The sequence below is a fragment of the Nelusetta ayraudi genome, unplaced genomic scaffold (assembly GCF_046127955.1).
Source record: "Nelusetta ayraudi isolate G7.1 ecotype Tasmania unplaced genomic scaffold, CSIRO-AGI_Nayr_v1 ptg000042l, whole genome shotgun sequence".
In the NCBI taxonomy this organism is placed as follows: Eukaryota; Metazoa; Chordata; class Actinopteri; order Tetraodontiformes; family Monacanthidae; genus Nelusetta; species Nelusetta ayraudi.
The window spans coordinates 8,643,443-8,665,511 of NW_027466092.1; the positions used below are offsets into that span (position 1 = coordinate 8,643,443).

At 41.6% G+C, this 22,069-nt stretch overlaps 1 protein-coding gene across 1 annotated transcript; it reads right to left on the minus strand.

The window, feature by feature from the left end:
• Positions 1-471: 471 nt before the first annotated feature.
• Positions 472-12,963, minus strand: LOC142894298 (urea transporter 2). The gene is made up of 8 exons (XM_076035560.1): positions 12,927-12,963; positions 12,350-12,539; positions 11,627-11,755; positions 11,214-11,403; positions 7,721-7,868; positions 2,299-2,433; positions 1,167-1,216; positions 472-675 (listed from the first exon to the last, which is right to left on the minus strand). Exons 1-8 carry the CDS (start codon positions 12,961-12,963, stop codon positions 493-495), a joined length of 1,062 nt encoding a protein of 353 aa, XP_075891675.1. The 3' UTR covers positions 472-492.
• Positions 12,964-22,069: the final 9,106 nt, after the last annotated feature.

Here is a 22,069-nt window from a genome sequence, read left to right on the forward strand (position 1 = left end):
GGAGAAAAAAAAACGTTCTTTTATTTAAAGTTTTCGTCATAAGGATGACCTGTTTGTTTTCTGTGTGTCGAATGACAAAAAAAAGTACAATGATACAGTGGCAAAGTGAACCTCGGTCAAAAACTGTCGCTTTTTTCTATTTTAAAGATTTTACAGGGACACCTGTAGTTTGAGAACGAACGTACTTCCTGTCAAGAATGGACCCTGTTTTAGCAGTGAGTTCCAGCCGAGTGCTCATTATTACGTCTATGCAGGATCAAAACTGTGTCAAGAAGAATAAGAAAAGAAAAACGCTGAACAAGTCAGCCTGTGTTTTTATTGACAATGATAATTTAACGCTCCTTATAACAATATTTTACAGACCTGTGGTTTCCATTCTTATTAAAAACATGTTTTCTCTCTGTTTAAATATGATGTGTTGTTGTTTGTGTTTGTGTGTGAGAGAGAGAGTTACTGATGCAGTACTCCTTAGTGTGCATAAGTGTCCTAGAGTCACACGTCTGCATTCTGCGTTCCTGTTGTGTGCACATCCTCCCATTGACGACAGCAGCGCAGGTCGCATTTGGGGGCTGTTGCCTGACTGGAAGGGATGCGGTACGATGACAAAGTTCCGGTCATCAGCATCAGTAGCGGTGTGGTGAGAGTAGCTGCCCAGCTGTTTGCTGGGAGGCCAACCTAAGAGAAGGATATTAGTAACTGATAACAACCCTCTTGTTGTGCCATCAAGAAACAGCAGCGGCAAAAAAGTTTTCAGGCACCATTAAAATCTCAGACAATCTGGGAAGACTGTTTTGTGTGTGTGTGGGTGTGTGTGTGTGTGTGTGTGTGTGTGGCTGCATTGAACCGACACACGCAAATCCATGATTGCATTCATGATGGTTTCTACCCTCCCAAACAGTGTTCAGCAGTTTCTACCCACTAAAACATAACATTTCTTATCTACAGTACAAAAGCTTTGCATGCCAGCTTGACTGTATGAGCTAAATCAAAAAGTCCTCAAATACCCATTAGTCATTTTTTTATTAACACCCTTTAGCATCAACTTATCACCCAAGTTGAAGCTTCTTATCAGTGTGACATTTGTGATATTGTGCTATAGAGAAAACAAACTTGACAGAAATATTCAGGGCTTCACGCACACACGTTTGGCGTGTGCGTATACTCACAGTTCCCAGCAGATTGCTCAGAGCAATGTCAGCATACGCAGAGAGGAAAGCTGTGGGCACAGGAGTAGAGATAAGGGCTAAATATATCTTCTGCACGCTTGCTCTGTGTCATCCCCTCCAGGTTGCTGGAGTGGAATCCAGCTGTATTTTGTCCGAATAGGAAAAGTACTGGAAGTGCCGGAGAAAAAACATTTACATAATGTGCTTATGTTGCCAAAGAAGACAACGCAAAGTCTCAGAACTGTGGAAAATATGTCAGTATGGCTTGAATTGCTGGATAAATCAAGTGTCCGATCTAAATTAACTTAAAATTGGTAGTGTCGAGACAGCTGGGTTAATGGTGAATTCTGCATGAGATAAACAAAGAAGCGTTCAAATACAATTACAGAACAATTTCTTTTAGACTCGGTTTGAGACAGTCACATGATTTATTTTTATACAGCGGAAAGTATTCATCTAAATTTGAATCTGTGGCTTTCTGTAAAAGAAGGAAAGAAAGAAACAATTTATGGTATCAGAAGGTTTTAAAGGTCCAGTGTGTAAAATCTGGCTCATTTTATCATTTTTATAAGCTTAATATAAAGCTTAATATACTGACCCCAATTACATTGATAAAAGTGTATAATCGTATTTTGTTTTTTCCTACCCTAAGTAATAGGTTAAATATGTAATAATAACATATACCAAGGGTCTTGCTCCCAATTAGGCTCTTGCACCGCCATAGTTTTAATGAAGCCTGGTGTGGACAATCCAAAAACCGCACGACAGCGCGTTCTGTAATTAGGATGACTGCTCATGTCTTCAAATAAACCAACAAACAACTAATCAAGTGGACAAGGAAATCCAGGTTTCGGTGCACAGGCCACCGTAGTTCACTGGCAGAGTCAGGAGGGGGAGGGAGAGTGCAATCTAAAATGGAACTACTTGAATTTGTTGTTTCTTCTTCAAAATCTCCAAATATTACACAATATCCTTTAAAAGGCGTTACATTAGGCAGGTGCTGGTCTGTATTTTAAAAACATCTGTGAATAAATAAATAAATTAATAAATAAATGTCGTATGCATAATAATCACATTCAAACTCACAAATTAGTTGACTAATCCTGTCAGTGTATTTCTTTTTTTGTCTCACCACTGGCGACCGCGAAGAGGTGAGTTCTCCAGTTGAATGTGAAATAGAGTCCTCCAAAAGCCATGCAGCCAAGAGCTCCGTTTAACCCAGACAGGCCTGAGTACAGGAAGTCATGTGGTACGGCCACTGAAAGGGCTAAAACACACACACACGCACGCACACACACACACACACACACACACACACACACACACACACACACACACACAGAAAGAGAGAGAGAGAGAGAGAGAGAGAGAGAGAGAGAGAGAGAGAGAGAGAGAGAGAGAGTTTACTCTTCTCACATCACCTTCAATACCCCCAACTCTGCTTCCAGAATTCACCACTTGATGGCACTAGATACCTGAAGCTATACGTTCAGATTTTTGTTGAAATACTGTTTTTTGACCAAATAAGGAGTTATCGCTTACTGGTGGGTGGATTAAGAATTGGACTGAATCATAAAGCATTTTGGAAACTCTTTTTTTTTTTTGTACTCCTTCTAAAACAATTTCTTAATTGTCAATATTGAACTTGTACAAGATTGTGGATGCTAACAAAATGTATATTTTCTTTTTATTACTCTTTAATTATGATCAGCCAGAGATCGATTCATAATAAGAGTAGGGACCAATTTTTAAGGTCTTCGTTGTAATAAGTCTGGCCAAGAGAAACTAGACATTTGAGACACCAGAAGTGTTGCGTTAGTGTTACTTTACTAGCAGTCCATAGTGATTATTAATCATCATTAATAGTACACCCCTTTTTTCAAATACCAAAATATAAGAAGCATCCATTAATTAATCAAAAAAACAGATGCATATTTCCCCCCATTCGTGCCACCTTTTTTGTCTCTTCTCCTCATGACCTGAGGGCCCTCTCTCACACACTCCTCTATGATGCTTTTGATTTACGATTCATGCAAGTGATGGAGTTGACATTGTCTGTCTTAGTCTTGTTCTTGTCTTCTGGTCTCGATACCCCGGTCGTGGTAGTGTCTCAGTCTCGGTTAAGGCCTTCTTGAAAACATCACTAACTAGAAGTGGAAATTCATGTTCATTTTCCATCACCTCCAAACAAACGAAGACATCTGAAGGTTGTACGAAGGCTTAAATATCCTTCATACAGTTTTTGCCCTCAATGCATTTCTGAATGCACAAAGAAGAAAAAGTTCACTGTCAAGCTAGAGACATGCATTATTGTGAGTAAACGATTGTTAGTGATTTTGGCATAATTTTCAGCCTTCAGCAATAATGAAATGTGACTGAGGGTTGTTGTGTTCCATCTAAATAAATGTACATGCGTTCTTTTATAGCTCTTATTTGTTTTAACATTGCCAATTCGCTTCACCTGCACACACCTCTTCTGTTTGCATGCAATAGGAGCAGCCAGTCTGGTTGTCCTGCTCATCTTCCTGACTATTAAACAAGGGTGCCAGAGGCTTTAAAAAAACAAACAAAAAAAAACCCTGTAAGTAAAACTAACATCATCAAAAATGACTGAGCACTTTCTGTGCAGAAGCTGCGTCCTCAGCAGCTTTTGGCTCCAAGAGCATTATATTATTTATACACTACAGCGGAGCACTAAGCTGGTGCTCCCACGTGAAGGAGACGTCTTGTTCTGTGGTGCGGAATCAAAACCCTTTCGCCTGTAAACACCGAGTCGTGACAGTAGCAACTCAGCAGGACTTGCACGGCCATCGCTGCGCAAACATAAACAAATAATGACAAGGTCATTATCGCAGTCTGCACCCTGCAGTGGTTTCTGCAGATTTAATCTGCAGGTAAGTATACATTCCGGGAAGTGCACGAGCCTGTGTGTGTGTGTGTGTGTGTGTGTGTGTGTGTGTGTGTGTGTGCGCGTGCATGTGTGTTTGATTGATTCTCCCACCGGTCGGCCAGTCGGCTGCCGTTTAGCTCGTCTGGCGCTGAGGCAGACGAGCCACGCCCCGGTCCTCTTCCCAACACAGTCTCCGAATCTGATCCTCTCATCCATCCACCCTTTGTTTAATCTCTTTCACAGCCACTGTCTTTACCTTTAAAGTGAGCTCCCTGCACTCACCCTGCACTCCATTATCTTCCTGTTCATCAGGAACACATCCCCTCTTGCCCACTTTATCACCTCCTCCCTTTGTGCTGCCCTCATTTCCTTCCTGCTACCTATTGGTGCCATTAAACACTAATGCGACATGGGAGGGGGGTCTTCTAAAGGGAGGATACCTTTACTTCTCCCCCTGTTCCTCCACTATGTGTGTGAGTCACTCCCAGTGTGATACCTTCTATGCTAATAGCATGAGTCAGAGAGCTTTTATCAAATCGAATCCAGTGCGTCTCTGCACTGTTACCGCCTGCATCCAACCCTGGAGATTATCTGCAGACTAAGCGGAGGTGAGCGTGACAGGTCAGAATGAGCAGCTGATCCGTGGCTAATGGTTTATTTTCCATATTTAGTGGCCGACTTTTAGATTCGGCCCCTGCGTTCATTCATTCAGCTGGAAAAGCTTTGTGAATGCAGCCAAACGGACGGCTCGGCGTGTAGTCGTATTTGTCTGGCTATCAACTGCACAAGCTGTTCGGCCACAGTCTTCTATTGCCCATGAAGTGAGGAAAGCCTGTGCCATGTAATTGTTACACTGAAATGATATATTTCATCAAATGCAGTGCTACCTTTCCGGGTTTAAACAACATAAACAGGGAGGTTAGCAGAATGAACCTTCTGTGACTCCTGCTGCCTCACAGTCTCTTCTCTCCTGCATGTATTTGATCTCACTTTGAAGTATGCCTGCGATCGCTCACCTGTAATACGAAAGCAGCAGGGGGGTTTAGCTCACGCCTACGTACAAGCCCTGAACTCCTCCAGTGGAAACTTCTTCTGGGACCAGGATATTTGATTGGCAGCGATAAATATAGTCTTGCATCTTGACAGAAAACTTGATTGTTTCTTCTCTCGGGTGAACCCACACCAGTCTATTTGTCAACCAGCAACTTTAAGATTCGGCATAGATACAACCACAAAGACTTTCCCCTTTTTCACTGACAGAAGCTCTGAGCCTTTTTTTGTTACTCGTTTAATGGCAAAACTTGGAGGTAAGTCTTTATCAACAGCAGCAAGAATCAAAGTTTTTTTCTTTCAATAATTTTTCCTTTAGCTTCTACAGTCATCCAGCAGCAGTTTAAGAGTTTAGTCAAAATTAAGATTTGAGTGCAATCCAAATACTTAATGTAAATGTTTACTGTGAGAGGATGCCAAGCTGGATGAGAGGTTTTTTCAGTTCAAATCTAAGCAATCGTGTGTTGTAAAGGTTGTGCTGACCTGCTCTCTGTACTGACAGCAAGCTTTAAAGACATTCTGATATAGGAAACAGGGGTCAATTAATGTTCAGGGAAGCTGCTAGTTGATGCGCTCATTCTTCAGTTCCTCATCATTTCGGACAGTCAGCCTTTGTCTCTCATCTAGTCTTCATCTGGCACATGACTTATTCTGCTTTCTTAAAGTTTCCTCCCATGCATTTTATTTTCTTCTTTATGTTCTTCTCTTTCTGGCACTTTCTTCTTTGTCTCCACCTGAAGTACAAACTCCTTTTTTATTTTTGCCTTGGGCTCTCTCTTATAGACTCCATTACATTTTGAGCCATAAGATAAGATAAGATAAGATAAGATAAACCTTTATTCGTCCCACGACGGGGAAATTTAGGTGTTACAACAGCCAGAAGATAGGGCAAACAAGAATAAAGTGAACAGATGCATGCATCCATGCAGCTGTAAAGCAAACTCAAGGCTCTCTCTCGCTCTGTGCCAATGCTTCATTTGTTTTCCAAATGTGGGCGTGTGAGATCAGATCTGTACATATTGAGGGCAGCCAGTTTACTTAGCTCTGCATTGGATAACTTTAACAACAACTAGTCTAGAGTATGATAGCTGCAGACAATAAAATAATGATAATAAAAAAAAAACACCTCTGAGACAAGATCAAAACGTCTGATGTGAAGAAATGTCTGAATAAAAGAAAAGTCAGATTTTTACCTCAGACTGGATCACTTGGGAATGTGAAACATCCACATTGAGCTAAATTCCCTTTAATCATGAAAATATTTTGTCTGAGCCTCCAAAGTCATTCACATCTTTTAGCATGTTAACGTTGGCAGTGTTGGACTAATATCACTAAGTGAAAATGGGATTTTAGTTGGGGCCAATGTCATGAACCTGGGATTTCACAAATTTGGCACATGGATTTCCAAAAATAGATATATTAGCTTCAAACAGTGTGTAAGAAAACACTAGTAATGAATGAAACTGACTAGTGAAACAGTAGTAGTGCTGTAAAACTGCAGGTGATGTATCCTATGTAACATTAGATATTTTCAAGTCTTGATTTCTCTTGCAGCTAAACAGGTGGCTCTTTGACATTTAACTGTACAAACTCTACATAACAAATGATATTTGAAATCAACACGGGGTCTGAGGTTTGACCCCAAAGCCACAGCAGCAGACAGGCCGAACATGTGTCTCTAAATCCAAATTGAAACACAAGAGGCCAACTTAGCCCCAGGGTTGAGTGTCACCGCCCTGGTTAATTGCTCTGTGACTTGCGGAGCAGCATTGGCTGCCACTGCAACTACATGTCCAACCGTTTTATATTCATGCGTATCTCTGACATTCTACCTTGTTGCCATTGGGATTCATAAAATGTGCCCGACTCTAACCTTAACAAAATGCACAGCAGAATGAGTTTAAAGCTCTTTTTAAGTGATCTAAAATGAAGGTTGAATGAGCAAGTTGCCTTTCAAACATATTTTTACTCTGTTTCCTTGGCTTTATAACAGACTAACCGTCTGTACATGGGGCTCCCTGTCTCATAACTTCATTCAGGTCTGAGGCCTCTCTGTACCTGCACAGAATGAGAGGCTGTGGATAACAGATGGACTCCCAAATTGGGTATATCTCTAGAGACTGATACCAGACAGAATGGGAGCGCTCCCCAGGCTTTGGATGAGGACTTGGTTCATTTCAGCTTCTGGAATTGCATTTCTCTGCCCTTTGGTACTTGTGGCTCCTCTCTGCTTTTCAAATCAACCCTGATGATTCGCCATTGCCTGATGCAGCAAGTGGATAAGTTTCTTTTTTTTCTTTTTAAATAAAATACATTTATTTCTCCCAAATTATGTTTTCTCACTTAAATCCACACCTCCAGATCAACAAAGGTTAATTGAATTTGATAGCTAATTAAATGGCATTCAGCGCTTTTGATTTTCCTTTAAATAATGATCTAACATGCAGTATTAACAGTAAAATATGACTACTGGAATGCTAATCTTCAGCCAAATGCACTTCTTGGAAAGCTTTTCCTCTTCACCATCAAAGTATCATGAGAACAGAGGCACTCCCTAGGACCTCACTCTCCCACTCGCAGCACACTGACTTACAAACACAAGATGAACACCCACCAGCCAACGCTCCGACTCCTGATCCCAGTAGTGCGTGGAGGACCAACAGGGGGGAGTACACCAGGAGGGCTCCCACAATGAGGAGGGAGGACCCCAGAGCTTCACAGACAAAGATCTGACCCACACCAATAGCGCTGCCTCGGATCACCTGGTCCAGAGGGGAAGTGAGAGGAGGATTTTCATTTTGCAGCAAATGATCATGTTCAAGGTCACTAGCAGGGGTCTGAAAATCAGAGAGCAGAACCACCAAAGTGATAAAATGAGCTAATGTTCAATTTAACATTGGCTGGTCTTTCCAGCACACTGTTGGAAAATACATTCTTGCACCCTCAGAGTTTCCATGGCAACGTGATGGGCGCACCTGCCTGCCACTGTACTTCACGACACAAAAGATCTCTGTTTGTCTGCGGCTGCTAAACTCCTCCCGCGCACGCCGTTGTACGCATTGGTGTGATTTTGTGCCCTTTGTGTGCCGTTTTTGGTAAGTGTGTCAGCGCCGCCACAGCGCCATCGTTGGCAGAGCATAGCTTTGCACATGATGAAATAAAAATAGGACCGACGTCATCAACGTCACTGGAGAGAACTGGGGGAGAGATGAGAGGAGGAGAGGGACACAGAGAAGGAGGTGGAAGTCAGAGGGAAGGAAAGGAAGCGTGTTCAAAAATATGGGAGAGGAGCTCTGAATATTGATGATTTCTTTAATAAAGCAGAATAAAATAAAATAATCCAAGGCTCTGTTTGACCTTTAAAAAAATTGCTGGATGCCAGTTTATTCGAGTTGAATCATGAGGTGGGGATTTTGATTAAAAAAAAAAAAGGACTTGAGACAGACAGATGTAAGAGAGGGATAGAGGAGATTTGCATAGCGAGCAGAGATATGGATAAAGAAACGGAAGAGGGAGTGCAGAGGAGGATGAAGAGGATGATTTAGGGGTTTCAGAAGTAACTGAGCTCCCGATTGTTCAGGGACGAATTTATGAAATGAAAGAAGCCGTCTCTTTAAAAGCAAGAGAGACATAGTTAGAATCAGGGAGTTTGAAGGGATAGTTCAACATTTTGGGAAATTTGCCAATTGCCATAATCTCTGTAGTCACATCAGTCGGTACATTACCTTTGAATATCATTGGCTGGTGTTTTGAGAACCGAGATGCAGAGATGCGAGCCGCTCCATGAATAAAATCAAGGTGACCAGAACAGGTCTACGTCCCTCACAACTCACAATACACATTCCAACAACTCTAAAACAGTCGTGGACAAGGTACGACCTACACATTCACCATGCCACGAAATAATAATGTGTAACAATGTGACATTAGGACTTACAAAGCCAATACCCAAAACTACTTGCTTGAGTGAACCACCGGGCGGAGAGACACAGCGACAACAACTACTATAGTTATTTACTCGTCAGTTAGATCCAGCACCAAGTCCTCCATTATCAGACTTTGTCTTCTTCACTACAAACACATGGTTTTGATGACGGTAGTAGCTGCCGTGAACACGTGCTTTTGAAATGACTTCGTCCAGCCGGTATGCATTTTGCCTTGAAAACAATTATTGTAATCTTATAAAATAATTTCATAACCTGGTGAATATGCTAATCACAACCTGTCCTCAAGAGTGCTTTAGAGTTGTCGGATTGTGTATTTGAAGAGTTTTGAGGGAGGGAGGCCTGCACTGTTCACCTCCAGTTGGTTTGCTTACCAGCTTGCGTCACTTGCCTCAGATCTCAAAACAACTGCACTGACAATTAAAGGGAATGTACTGTTGTACCCACTGACATGACTATAGGGATTGTGGCGAATTTGCCAAGATGTTGAGATATCCCTTTAAACCTGAGAAGCAGTGCCTTGCGATGAGGAAAGTACGACTGCCTCACGGGAGATTGCTATAAATAGACTCATATGTAAATTTTCACACTGCTTGTGCACAGCAGATGATGTTGAGTGTGTTCAGGCACTGAGTTTTCACACTCAGTTTTCCTGTGGGCACATTGTTTAACACTGTTGCAGAGATGGCTTCAGACAAACTGGCCTCTTGGTCACGTTCAGTATTTATCCTTTCACTTGCTGCTCACTAAAGCTGTGCAGCTTTTGAATTAATGCAGTATCCTCATGATCTTGCAAAGCAGTTGAATTTCCACGGATGAACAAATGAAAGCTTGAGAGGAGCAGTGAGCTTCCTCTCAAGACATAGAAAAGGACTGACTTGTGACAAATGCAAAAGCTACCAATTTGAAGCATCATAGTTTTCAACTGACGCCAGTACTGAAACCTAGACTTGACAAGTGATACACATGCAAAGGACATGTGAAACATTCTACTTTGAATTGAACATTCCACAACATTATTCAGTTAGAAATGAGTTTGCAGAAGGCGTGAGAAATACCAAACTATAAGAAGTGTAAAAAGTTCAGTCTAAACAAGTTTGAAGGCTCTTTTAGGATGATTCACATTTTCAGTTTTCAACGATTTAATGTGAGCAAAATAAAAGATTTTCTGTGTTTTCATGCTACGCATGTCTTTGTCTAGGTAAATGACACTTCTAGTCAGGAAACACACTGAAATGCTCTACTGCCTGTTCCCAAAAACAAAAGCATGCAGATTAGACCAAGAAATGCCAGCTGGATCAACGAGATCAAAAGCTGCCACGGCTGCTGTGAGTCCGGCTTCCCTGGCAGAATTCTCAAGCTCAAGGCTTTTAATTCAGCTCAGAGAGCTGTGTATTTCTTTGCAAGGTGAACTGCGCTTGCATCTTAAATGCAGTGGACTTACTGCGGCACATAAATTCGGCCTCAAGGTTTTATTGTTGCCATTTGGTTTCCTCTTCCTGGCTACATGAAGCTGACCGAGGCTATAAAAAGGTGTCCTTCCTGGAAACTTGACTGGCACTATATCAGCCGCCACCAACACATTTGCAAGTCGGGACTGACTTGCAGCCATTTCCGACAGGAGCTAAACAACAGCGGCATGTTATTTCAGACGCATTGGTCCGCATGAGGTTTAATCACCCAGCATTGCTAATTAAATCTGCTTTCAGCCGATTATAATTTCTGAGCAGGAGCACCATCAGAGAGTGTTGCTAAGTAACCGGTGAGTCAAAGCTGGCTGGTCTTACAAATGCTGTGCTCCTAACAGACATTTGTTGCAGAAAGCGCGGCTGTAACATTGTATGCACACACATGCACACATAGACACACTCAGCTGTATTGACAGTTTTCCTCTCACGTCCTGTCGTTTGCCCTTTGAGAATTCTAATGACGTGCACCTGTTTTTGTGATAGTGTGATCATAGGGGCCGTCCCTGTTCAAACAGCAACTATCATTTTTAAAGATGAGCACATGATGAAATTCTGATGAGGAAAAATAAAAAGGAGTAAAGGTTACATGAAGGAGAAGTCACTAAATGTGCCAGCACATTAAGAGGAAGAAAACAAAATCATGAACGATGATTGTTGATTTGCTGCAGTTAAACCATCATGTGTCTCTGTGTACCTCCTGCACAGCCAGCTCGGTGCCATTGGGCTCCAGCACCCCCAAAGGCAAGGTTCTGTGGTGCGGGAAGTAGGGGTTGTCTGGGCCGGTACAGAGCAGGTAAAGTGTGATGGTGATGTTAAAGGGGAACACGCCGACAGGCACGTCCCAGCGATCCAACACGGAGGCCATACAGCTGTACAAGAAGACGCTGGGGAGGCGGAGAGGGAGGTGTGAGAGCCGAAATGCCAGAACTTTACCTTTAGATTTCAGGTTTCTGTGTTTGCTATTCAGTTGCAAAGTGGTGGCGAGGGAAACACAATCATTTTTATTCTTCATGTGTTAGAAACTTATCGCACAAACGGACAATAAAATTTCACATTTAAACCTAATTTAAATTGTGTCTTCCACTACATTCACGATAAGTGACCTACCATGTTGCTGAACCCAAGCATGAAGGAAGCAGCAGCCACCAGTACCAATCCCCAGCTGAGCTCAACACTCCAATCAGCAGAGGCACAAGCATGCCATTAAAGCCATGGTTTCCCTCTGACACTTTGGTTCTACAACAAAAAAAAGTACATAAAATTACATTAAAAAATCTAAATGAATAGGAGATCCAAATTTTTCTGATTCTGATCATTAAGGCCAAAAAACATTGTTGCATTTTTACCTATAGTGTAGATATTGCAATATATACATAAAAAAATAATAAAAAAAGATTTGTCACTCATTATGGAGCTGTTACAGATTTGGAGCAGAAACTTTGACCAAAACGTAATTCATATGCTCAGTAAGTGAAGCAAGTGTCAGTGGAAGTGGTTTTGGAATACACAAATCCACTAAACATACCAGTAGGAAGGGATCCCAAAGGATGCAGCTTTGAAATGGCAATTTTTGCAAAAGCTTGAAGGTAGGGAAGATAAAACATATTTTCCCCTTCTTTGTCTTCCTTCATGATATGTATGGGCAAAAAAATTACTAAAATTAGAATTATCTTTTTGGTCACTGTATTGGCAGACAGCAACCCCTTTAGAAACCGTAGAGCCTTTGAGAATAGCAAACATAAAAAAAAACATGTTGTATTGCAAAATTCAAAAATTCAAGAAATGAATTTGCCTGCAGCAAACATCTGTATTCACAGTGGACTGCATCACCTGTCCTGCCCCAAAATAACAGCTGTCATTGTGGAGGTCAGGACCCCCAGAGTTCCCAGCAGGCACTGCCAGGGGGACTCCCAGCAGAGTGCAGCCAAGATGAGAGCCCCACACAGTGGGTTGTTGGCATAGGCCACCATGCTCACCCCTCTCAGCACCCACACGGCCAGCTGCAGCACAAACAGCTTGTCTGAGGACACAGAAAAGAAGAGAAATGTCGCCTCACAGTTCTCTCTTCCACTATTCTGATCTCCACATCGCACTCAGAATGGAAATTCAATCTCAAAGTGCACTAATGACACTGGCTCATTTGTGTTTTTCTGGCAAACAGGACTTGTTTTTATTGTATCGTAATGGTTGTCAGAGAGGATTGGAACTATACAAGAGTATAGTTCCAATTAATTTAGTCATTCAGGGGTAAATGAAAAACTGCTACAGGATCAGTTTAAAGGACATTTTCAAGTAGTCATGCATTCTGTTATATGTATTAGAGTGAAGGTTTACCTGCCTTTTATGTAATCATCCAAATATGTCATGTCCCCAGTGAACAGCAGCAAATAGTTGAAACCCCGCCGACAAGGGCTGTCGCCCTCCACCTTGGTGTCCGTCCGCATCACTGCATTAGCTGAATCACTCCACTGTCTCCAGTTGAGTTTGAGTTAAAAAAGTCCAACAGAAAGCTGTTTTGTTGCTGTTGTAGTTTCTCTCATCAGCTGTCACTTTCTTCTCACCTCTTTTCTGAGTTTCTCCTCATCACAGTCTCTTCCTCCCTCCTTCTTCCACCTCTGGTGAGGTTAATAGGGGACAGCAGGTCACACAGGGTTAAAGCTGCAAATACTTTCTCCCAGCTTTTGGACCAGACAGGCCAGGGTGGTGAAGACTTGTACACTTGTCCTTCCTTGGAGCTTCCTTTAAGACTGTCTGTCGACGGCTGTTTGTATGGCTTCCCTTTCTGAGTAAGTTGAGAGGCATTTTCTGTGACTTGTCCAACTAGACTATGTGGGGAAACAATGTTGTTGACACTGCTAACATCTTCAGGGTGTCATTTACATTATATTCTGCAATTTGACTTGATGAATACACGACAAGCTGCAAATTTTCAGGACTAGAAGTTGATTATATTCCTGTGTGACCCCCACAGGTCTGAATGGAATGCTTTCCCCGCCTCCGCCTCCTTTTTTTTTTTTCAACATCCCAGTTAACCCATGCCTGACAACCCTTCTTCTTCATCATCATCTTCAATAACAAGGATTTTTGCAATTTTAGAAAAGACAAAATGGTACACATTGAGTGAAAGTAAGACCATAATGTCCTTAGGAGCCCTGAGCTTAATCTTAGTAGATATACTGTCTACTAAGGCAGAAAACTGTGCTGTCTGTTAGACAAAACAACATCCACTCAGACACTTGTACAAAGGCCACGGCATCGTCTGCCTCACATGTTTATTATTGAGTTTTGCAGACACCATTGGGTTTTGCCATATTTGTTCACTGATTATGTGTGCAAATACTGTTTTGGCTGTTTGCTGTGACCACATAACTCAAAGCAGCACATGAATATTCAAAGATGTTATTTCTTGTGTTTTATTTTTCTAAGTTTGTTACACCACTGCAATAACAAAAGAGAAAAGTGTCATGGGGGAAAATACATACACTCACTGAAAACGATTAGTATTATACTGAACACAAAAGCCCGTTTTTATTTTGGAACAACACCACAGGCAAAAAATAGCTTTTGGAAACAACATAAAACAAAATGAACATGATCAAAGATCACAATATGTATTATGCAAGAGATATACCTCTTCATATATTATCCACCACAATCAAACTACTGTTCATTTATATTCTGACAGAGAGTGACACTCAGCAGCATTGCACTTTCAATATGGCACTGTTGGATGAGACGTGGCGTTTCAGGGAGGAAATAGAAATAAACTATTTCCTCTCTGAAAAAAAAAAATCCAAACAAATGGTTAAAGAAATTGTGTATGGCGAAATGTAGCTGTAATGTAAGGACGATTCATATTTCTGTCTAAAACAGAACAATATTGGCTTTTGTTGCCAATTTAATGTTATATGTTTGTAGCCTTCATTTTTAACCGAAAGCTTATTCCAATATTTCCAATTCAAATTCAAAATTCTATTCAAATTAAAAGCAAGGAGGAATATCATAACAAATAAAACACCCACAACTCAGCAGACACTCCTTGGGTCAACATGATCTTAATAATTTAATCAGAATATCCTCCAGCACTGCACAATCAAGGGGAGCTGCTACTCAGGGACACGCAGCCTACACTGTGAGATATCAGTCTGAAAGACCTTAATCAGTCAAACTATTAATCGGTCACTCAGCAGTGAGATATAAAATGCAGCAAACCCTTCGTGAATTGGTTCTTTTTTATGTCTGCTGTCTATGATAGACCCTCCTTGTCCACAGTCCATTACATGGCTGAATGAGAAAACAAAGCAGATGATAAATTGCTGCAGAGAGCCCACTGAGTGGAGAGTCCTCCTCCTCTCCTACAGTCTTCTCTCTTTCCATGCTTTGTTGCCTGTTACAATACATGCAATCCACTTCTCACTACTTGCTGTACCATGAACGAATAGTCATTTATAAATTGATTTTTGAAGATAAAAAGAGACTATTATACTACGGATAGAATCATGAATTCAATGCTGTTGAAGTATCATTAGACAGTTCTAATGTGGCCTTTCTATTTTTTTCATAAAGAATAAACAATTAAAATATAGTATACATACATAAACATATTTATAAATATACTTATGTGAACATTTATATATTTGCATTAATTATGTAATGTTATGTATTGAAGTTTTAATATTAAATTTAGTATTTCAAAATTATAAAAAGGCTTCTTAAAACATTTTCATTTTGGATATGTAATTCTCTAACCCCAGTTATCATCAAAAATGATGATCAAAGCACAATATTTGCATTATTTTGTAGATGGTGACAGACTGCACAGTAGCAGTTAACAGAGTTCTGCTTGGATGTTTCACAGGTCAAGTTTAAGCCATCAATATTTCCAATTTCTTCCACTTGTGTCTCCTTATTTGTACAGAAATAGCTGCCACATTCCAATTGAATAGAGACAATGAAGATAACAGGATGGAAGGTACATGTGTTTATGACTCACCACCTGTACGGAGACTGTCCCCATACTCTGATTCACCAGCTGTGTTCTGTGTATTCAGGGGAAACTTTAAATAGACATGAACAGATTCTACAACAGTGGCATCAGACAGAACTAATCTGGGGAGCACTCAATCAAGGATACCTTTGCGTATATCTGTCCATGTGACTGTGTCAATGCTGCCAATGCTGCATCCTGTTAGAATAACTCGTCCTCACAGGGTGTGTGTGTGTGTGTGTGTGTGTGTGTGTGTGTGTGCAGCATCCGTACACGTGTGTCTGTCTGGGTGGGTGGAGATGAATTGTTCTGAGTGGAGGCAGGTGTGCCAGTGCAGAGTTTCGCCAGCTGCAAGTCATCAAGACTGCAACAAATGGCTAGAACTGTCTTCCACTTCCATCATACAGCATCTGATCTAGTGCTGCTCTTTGGATATAACCCGCACCAGTACTCTCCATCCATCTCTATCCCATTGACTGTGGATAAAGATGGATAGGAAATCCTGATTTCTATTTTTTGGGCAGCAGGGACTGCCTAAAATAGTTGCAAAAAAAGTAAAAATGACTGGCTGTCAATGCAGAAAGGAGCGCAAGATTCATACGTTTATGCATCCATCTTTTATACTGGCTTCCTCCTGCTCAGGGATGCGGGGTCTGCTGGAGCCTATTCCAGCTGTAATTGTTCAAGACAGAGGTACACCCCAGACAAGATGCCAATTCATCACAGGACCACACAGATAGACAAACAAACATACACCCATTCACTCCTATGGACAATTTAAAGTTCTAAATCCCCTCACATGCATGTGTTTGGACTGTGGGAGGCCCGAGACCGAACCCACAAGCTTCTTGCTGTGAGGCGACACTGCAACCACTGCACCACCCAGACATCACTCTGTCTGCGCTTGAGTCCTTGTTGTGGATGTAACTGACCTTGTGAGATGTTTCATAACAGCTTTTCTCCACATTGGCATTTGATATGAAAAGTTTTGAAGTTTAGGTTATTGGAGTTCAAAATCTGCCTTCCCCCCTAGGTTACAGAATAATGTCCAGCGACACGGTGGCGCAGTGGTTAGCGCTGCTGCCTCACAGCAAGAAGGTTGTAGGTTCGATTCCAGGGGCCCAGACCTGAGACCTTTCTGTGTGGAGTTTGCATGTTCTCCCTGTGTCTGCGTGGGTTCTCTACGGGTTCTCCGGCTTCCTCCCACAGTCCAAAAGCATGCACGTGAGGTCAATTGAACACTCTAAATTGTCCGTAGGTGTGCATGTGAGTGTGAATGGTTGTCTGTCTCTATGTGACCCTGCGATGAACTGGCGACTTGTCCAGGGTGTCCCCTGCCTTCGCCCTAAGACAGCTGGGATAGGCTCCAGCAGACCCCCGTGACCCTGAGCTCGGGACTAAGCGGGTATGGAAAATGAATGGATGAATGTCTAGCTCTTTCCAGTTGTCAAAAGTTCAGATAAATTAAGCTTCAAATTGCTGAAAAAAATCAAATCACATTCTAAATAAGAATTACATGAACGCAGGGATCCGTCCATTCAGGGGAAGCACTTGAATTTTGAGTCAGTAGACAAAATCCTCATGGGAATCCCAATGTAGGTTTAGATTTCATTGGTTTTCTGTGTGTCCTTGAACATGAAACCAGTCAAATGAGCCCATACATGTTTTATGCAGCAGAATTGAGCAGACTCTCCAGTTCCCTGGCAGACGGGACACACCAGACTTTGTGTTTATTCTTTAAATAGTTTATGATAGTCTCAATCTGTTCTTTGGATTTTTTCCTTTGCTCCAGATAAACTGCAGCATCTCCAGCGTCAAACGCTTGATATGATGTCCTTGATCCCAAAATAGTTCTCCATCAAGTTTATGTCAGTCGCTTGATGTGCGCCTGTGAAAACAGCATCTTTTTGGGTGAAAGCTTGACGGGAGCTTCAGAGTGCGTTCCCCCATGTGTCAGATCAGCATTTTATCTCCCCTCCTCGAGGCTGCTGCTGAATGGACATATGCAATACTCTGAGCCCTAGCGGGAAATAAATCCCTCATCTGTCATTTTGGGTTTTACTTTGTGTACATTTTATTCTGGTCTGTTTTATGCCATCAGTTTCAATTTCAATAAAGAAATGAATACACAGCTAAACTAAAAGCGAAACTGAAATTCTGCATTTTGTCCACATTAAAAATTTGCTTTTAGTTATAATATTACAAAGACAAATTAATATCCAGTCAATATCTGACTTCCAAGGTGTAATGGAATTCACCAATTTTGCCACGGGATGACACAAACCTGCATCAAAGCCACACCTCTTCCCAAAAAGCCTGTATCCTTTCATATATCTGCTACTCTGGTCAAGTTCCTAAAGGCTGTATTGTAAGTACAGAACGCACCCCGAAAAAAAAAAAAATCTAAATATTTACTGCAGCAAATAATCAAAAGTAAAGAATGTTGCTTTTGAAATGCAAGCCTAAATATTGATGTGTATTAAAAAACAAAGTTTGTCCTCTAAGGGAACAAATATGAGCTAATCTTTTACCAAATACCTTTTCTATATAACATTTCAGCAGCAATACTTGAAGTGACACTTAGGTCCCGAGGCCACCTCTCCAAGGCGGACCAAGGTGTGGTTGTTTAGTCTGCATGAGAGGACTCGGCCAGCAGTGCGCCGGACCAAACCAGCCACACCCAGAGAGTAAACGCTCTCGTGTTCGGTTTAACCAAACTATACAAGAGTGGAGTGAACCCGCCATAAATCCTGCAGCAGGTCGACCTTTCGGTTCCCTGGGGAACGATCTGTTTGAGTGATGCTGTTGTGTCGAGGCCAGTCGATACGCTTCCTCCCTCCCTCCGGCTAAGCAATTAACAAACAGCAGAGGCAGAAGACAAGAGATCATTATGGAAGCTAAGCCTGAAAGTCTGTGTGTGTGCATGTGTATGTGCGTTTCTGTGTGCTGTTGGTGTATCGCTTACTGTGACTGTGAATGTGCACAGATGAAGGTACAGTAAATCATTTGGCCATGTCATTCCTCTCAGATACTGACTAAATGCACTGTTGGATTGAATCCAAAGGAATAAAACATTTAAACCTAAAACAAGAATGAGAGGACAGTCTTTTCAACTCTTCAAACTGCAGCCTCACTAAACTAACACCTGCACTCGTTCCATACAAAGCGCCCTGACCCTCCTAAGCCCACAGCAGCTTCTTCTCGCCGGAGTTCATGGCCCAGACTTACCCCCTGAAATCCTGGCGGACTCTCCTTGATCCAGCAGTAAGTGCAGGAGTCTGGAGTAGTTACTGAAAACACCAAAGAACTATCAATTCAAAGACCCGCTTTGCATCCATGCAGATTGAAGGCAATGCAGATTCTCATGAACATGAAAACGACCAAATGAAAAAGAGACATTCTAAGATATTGCAAGCTGCAGCATGTTTTGTTTTAATATACATTTATGACATTTTATGCTGCCAGGTCACTCTTGCAAAGGAGGCTCTTAATGTCATTGAATTTTCCAACCGGTCAAAGGAAAAATACAAGGATATTTATTGATTTTGACTGATTGTGTGGGTACGTGCATGTGTGTGTGTGTGTGTGTGTGTGTGTGTGTGTGTGTGTGTGTGGTTACACATTCTCTTTTCCTCTTAAGGTCATTTTGTGTGGCAGACATTGGTCATTGACATGCGACCCTGCACCTTTAACATGTGAGTCATGCACAACCTGCACATTCCACAGTGTACAGACCTTATTCACACTTTGGAGGGATGGTTACATGATGTATTAGCTTCTTGAGCAAGGCAGCATGATTCCAGGAACTTTGAGTGCGAAATTTGTTAAATTCATTAACAGTCATCTGTGCTTTAATTGGAACGAAATCTGCAAGTGATTCTAACAAACTGGTCTTTAACTCCAGAAGAGACAGAAGTAAATGTTGGAAGATGCAGAAGATGATGTAGAAATGAAACTACCAGCTTGGCTGCAGGAGTGAGTGAGATGATGGTGAACTTCAACAGTGACAGAACTGGATGTGATATTATTTTTGCATTAAAAGAGTTGAACTGGCACCGGAAACTTTTTTTCAGTGGAAAACATACTTGCACTGGTCTGGCTTTGGCACAGTTTTTCTCAATTTTACTCATGGTTCTCCATGGTGGTGATGATTCATTTCAAAAGTTTCCTCTTGCACTAGGAGGAAGTCTTTAGCTGTTAATATCTGACTCAGCTGGAAGTTCCATCTGGTCTACTTTGATTGTGACTGAAAGTTTGTTCAAATATCTAACAAGCTTCTTTTTTTTTAACAATCCAAATGTATTTGTTTGCCTTCCGTAAAATGTTTAATCCACCAAGTCAGAGTATGACGGTGTAAAAGAATAGGATTTAACTGGCTGCTGCTGCTTGTTGGCAAAGAGATCGAAACCATGCATGTATGTTTGTGTGCGTCTGAGAGATGATTCTGCCTGTCGGGCTCCCGTCGGCCACAGGGCATGTGGAGAGGGGCGCAGAGGGAGAAGGCTGGATGCTGGTAACAAGACCTGAATCTAAAGGATGCTGTGTTGAGCAAGAGGTGAGGGATGTTCAAGGAATAGGGCAGGGAGGGAAGAAACACACAGGAAAGGAGACACCAGAGAAAGAGAGAGAAATAGAGAGAGAGAGAGGCGGTGATGGAGCAGAGCGGGTGTCGTGGGTATGTGGTAGATCAAAAGGAAGATTTTCGCTCCTTTCATCTGTTGCCGGGGGCTACAGGATGGGTGTTAACAACAGATGACATTCGCACTCGCTCACACTATCAGCGCAGCTCGAGTGTGGAAGAGCTTTTTGATCTTGCACCGGCTTTTCTCCCCGCAAAGCCATTAGCCTCGCCTCCGCCTGTCTCCGCAGAACGGATGGTGTGAGGGGCGGAAGATGATGAAGTTCTGTCAGATTGTATGAAGCAAAAGAATAAATTGTCGGTGTCTTTAAGAGATAAACTGGATCACATCAACACGACATTCAGACAAGCTGGGGATCGATCAACTAAAAGTGCCATTTGCTAAAACGTCTAAACAGAAAAATGATGCATGTCTGTAAAGGAGAATCCATCATAAGCGTTCGCACAGAAATGGCCTGTCCAAACGACTCTTCTGAAATAACTGCTGAATTTAACAACATGGTGTTTCCAATTAAAGTCAGTCTGCCTTCTCTTGTCTCATGTGTCTCATAAGTGGGGCACTTCAACAGAGAGATAAAGTCAGCCCAGGAGACAGGACGCTGTTGGCTGGAATGGTATTCAATTTGTTTTCCAATCCAAGTTATTTTTACAGTTACATTTTTGTCATTATATATTGTATCTTTATGTATCTACAATGTTTGTATATTTTTTTAACCACAGAATCTAAATAACTGAATTGAAATCTGAATAACCGCCAATTTCAATTTGTTCTTTAAATGATCCTGGTACTTGTGCCAGCGTATGCCAGGGAATCATCACACAATTTATTAGTGTTTAGCGACGATGAATTAATGCATATATATAACCAGTCAGTCCCAAAACGTAACTCTAACACTCAACTGGGCCTCCATCTACCTTATTTCAAAGGAAAGCAAGGCTTTACTGGTCCTACTGCCCAATTAGATTGCTGAACAATGTTTTTAAATTGTTATTTTCATTTGGAATATACCAACCAATCTTTATTTCAAACTGGCGGTACAAAAAAGCCTTATTAATATGCCCTGACCGTTGTGCAAGAAGCTATATTATTTAAATGTGGTAAAGAACTTTGATCATGTTGAGAGGAGATGCCTCCTCTTTCCTGCTGAGAAATTTTTCCTTGGCAAGAATTTTATCTCATGCGTGAAGTTACTTTCAAACTCCCTTCCAGCTTCAGTGAGAACACTCAGCTCTTCGTCAGCCTCGTAGTTTTCCCTGTCATTGCTCCACTCTCCTAGGCACGCAATTAATATGTTATTGCTATTGCAACCCCTATAACCCGCTCATAAAAGGAGTTTCAAGAAACAGCACAGAGCAAAGAGTCTCTCTTTATGTGGTCGATCCCCTCCTATATCTCTTTAACTTTTCATTATCTGTCTCCGTAGATCTCATTATTCTCAACTTATTTTGCACTTTGTCTGACTGTATCCTGTGTCAAAGAAACAATTTCCTCCTGAACAAGACAGTGCACCTAACTTGTAAAATTGCAAAGCACGGATTCAATTGTTTAAGGGTTCAGGTAACTGTCAAGATCAATGACCTTTATAAGGCTAATCCTGCTGCATGTCTAAAGCATTCACAAGAGAAAATTTAACTGTTGGTCAGTGATCTTGGGAAAGCATCATTAGTAGCTGTTAATAAACTTATTTAGAACCCCTCAGCATTAACCTTCTGCTAAAAATTAGGGTTTTTTTGGAGCTTCCACATGTTGGCAACAGGACCAAGATTAGTGCATGGCAGTCCAAGCATAGGGAGGTGTATGCATGATGCCTATGTGATACTATGAGTACTTTGTGCTTTAGGGCATTGTTTCTCAACTGGTGGGTCGCAACCCAAAAGGGGGTCACAGAGCTGTTTTGATTGGGTCACGGCTTTGTGGGCAGTT

Bases quoted from the DNA above. Each gene is read 5' to 3' on its own strand.
- LOC142894298 (XM_076035560.1), bottom strand. From the start codon at position 12,963: ATGCGGACGGACACCAAGGTGGAGGGCGACAGCCCTT. The intron at 11,404-11,626 runs GTAGGTCACTTA...CCGCCTCCCCAG, and splicing joins TGCTTGGGTTCAGCAACATG to CGTCTTCTTGTACAGCTGTA. The intron at 676-1,166 runs GTGAGTATACGC...TCCTTCTCTTAG, and splicing joins TGAGCAATCTGCTGGGAACT to GTTGGCCTCCCAGCAAACAG.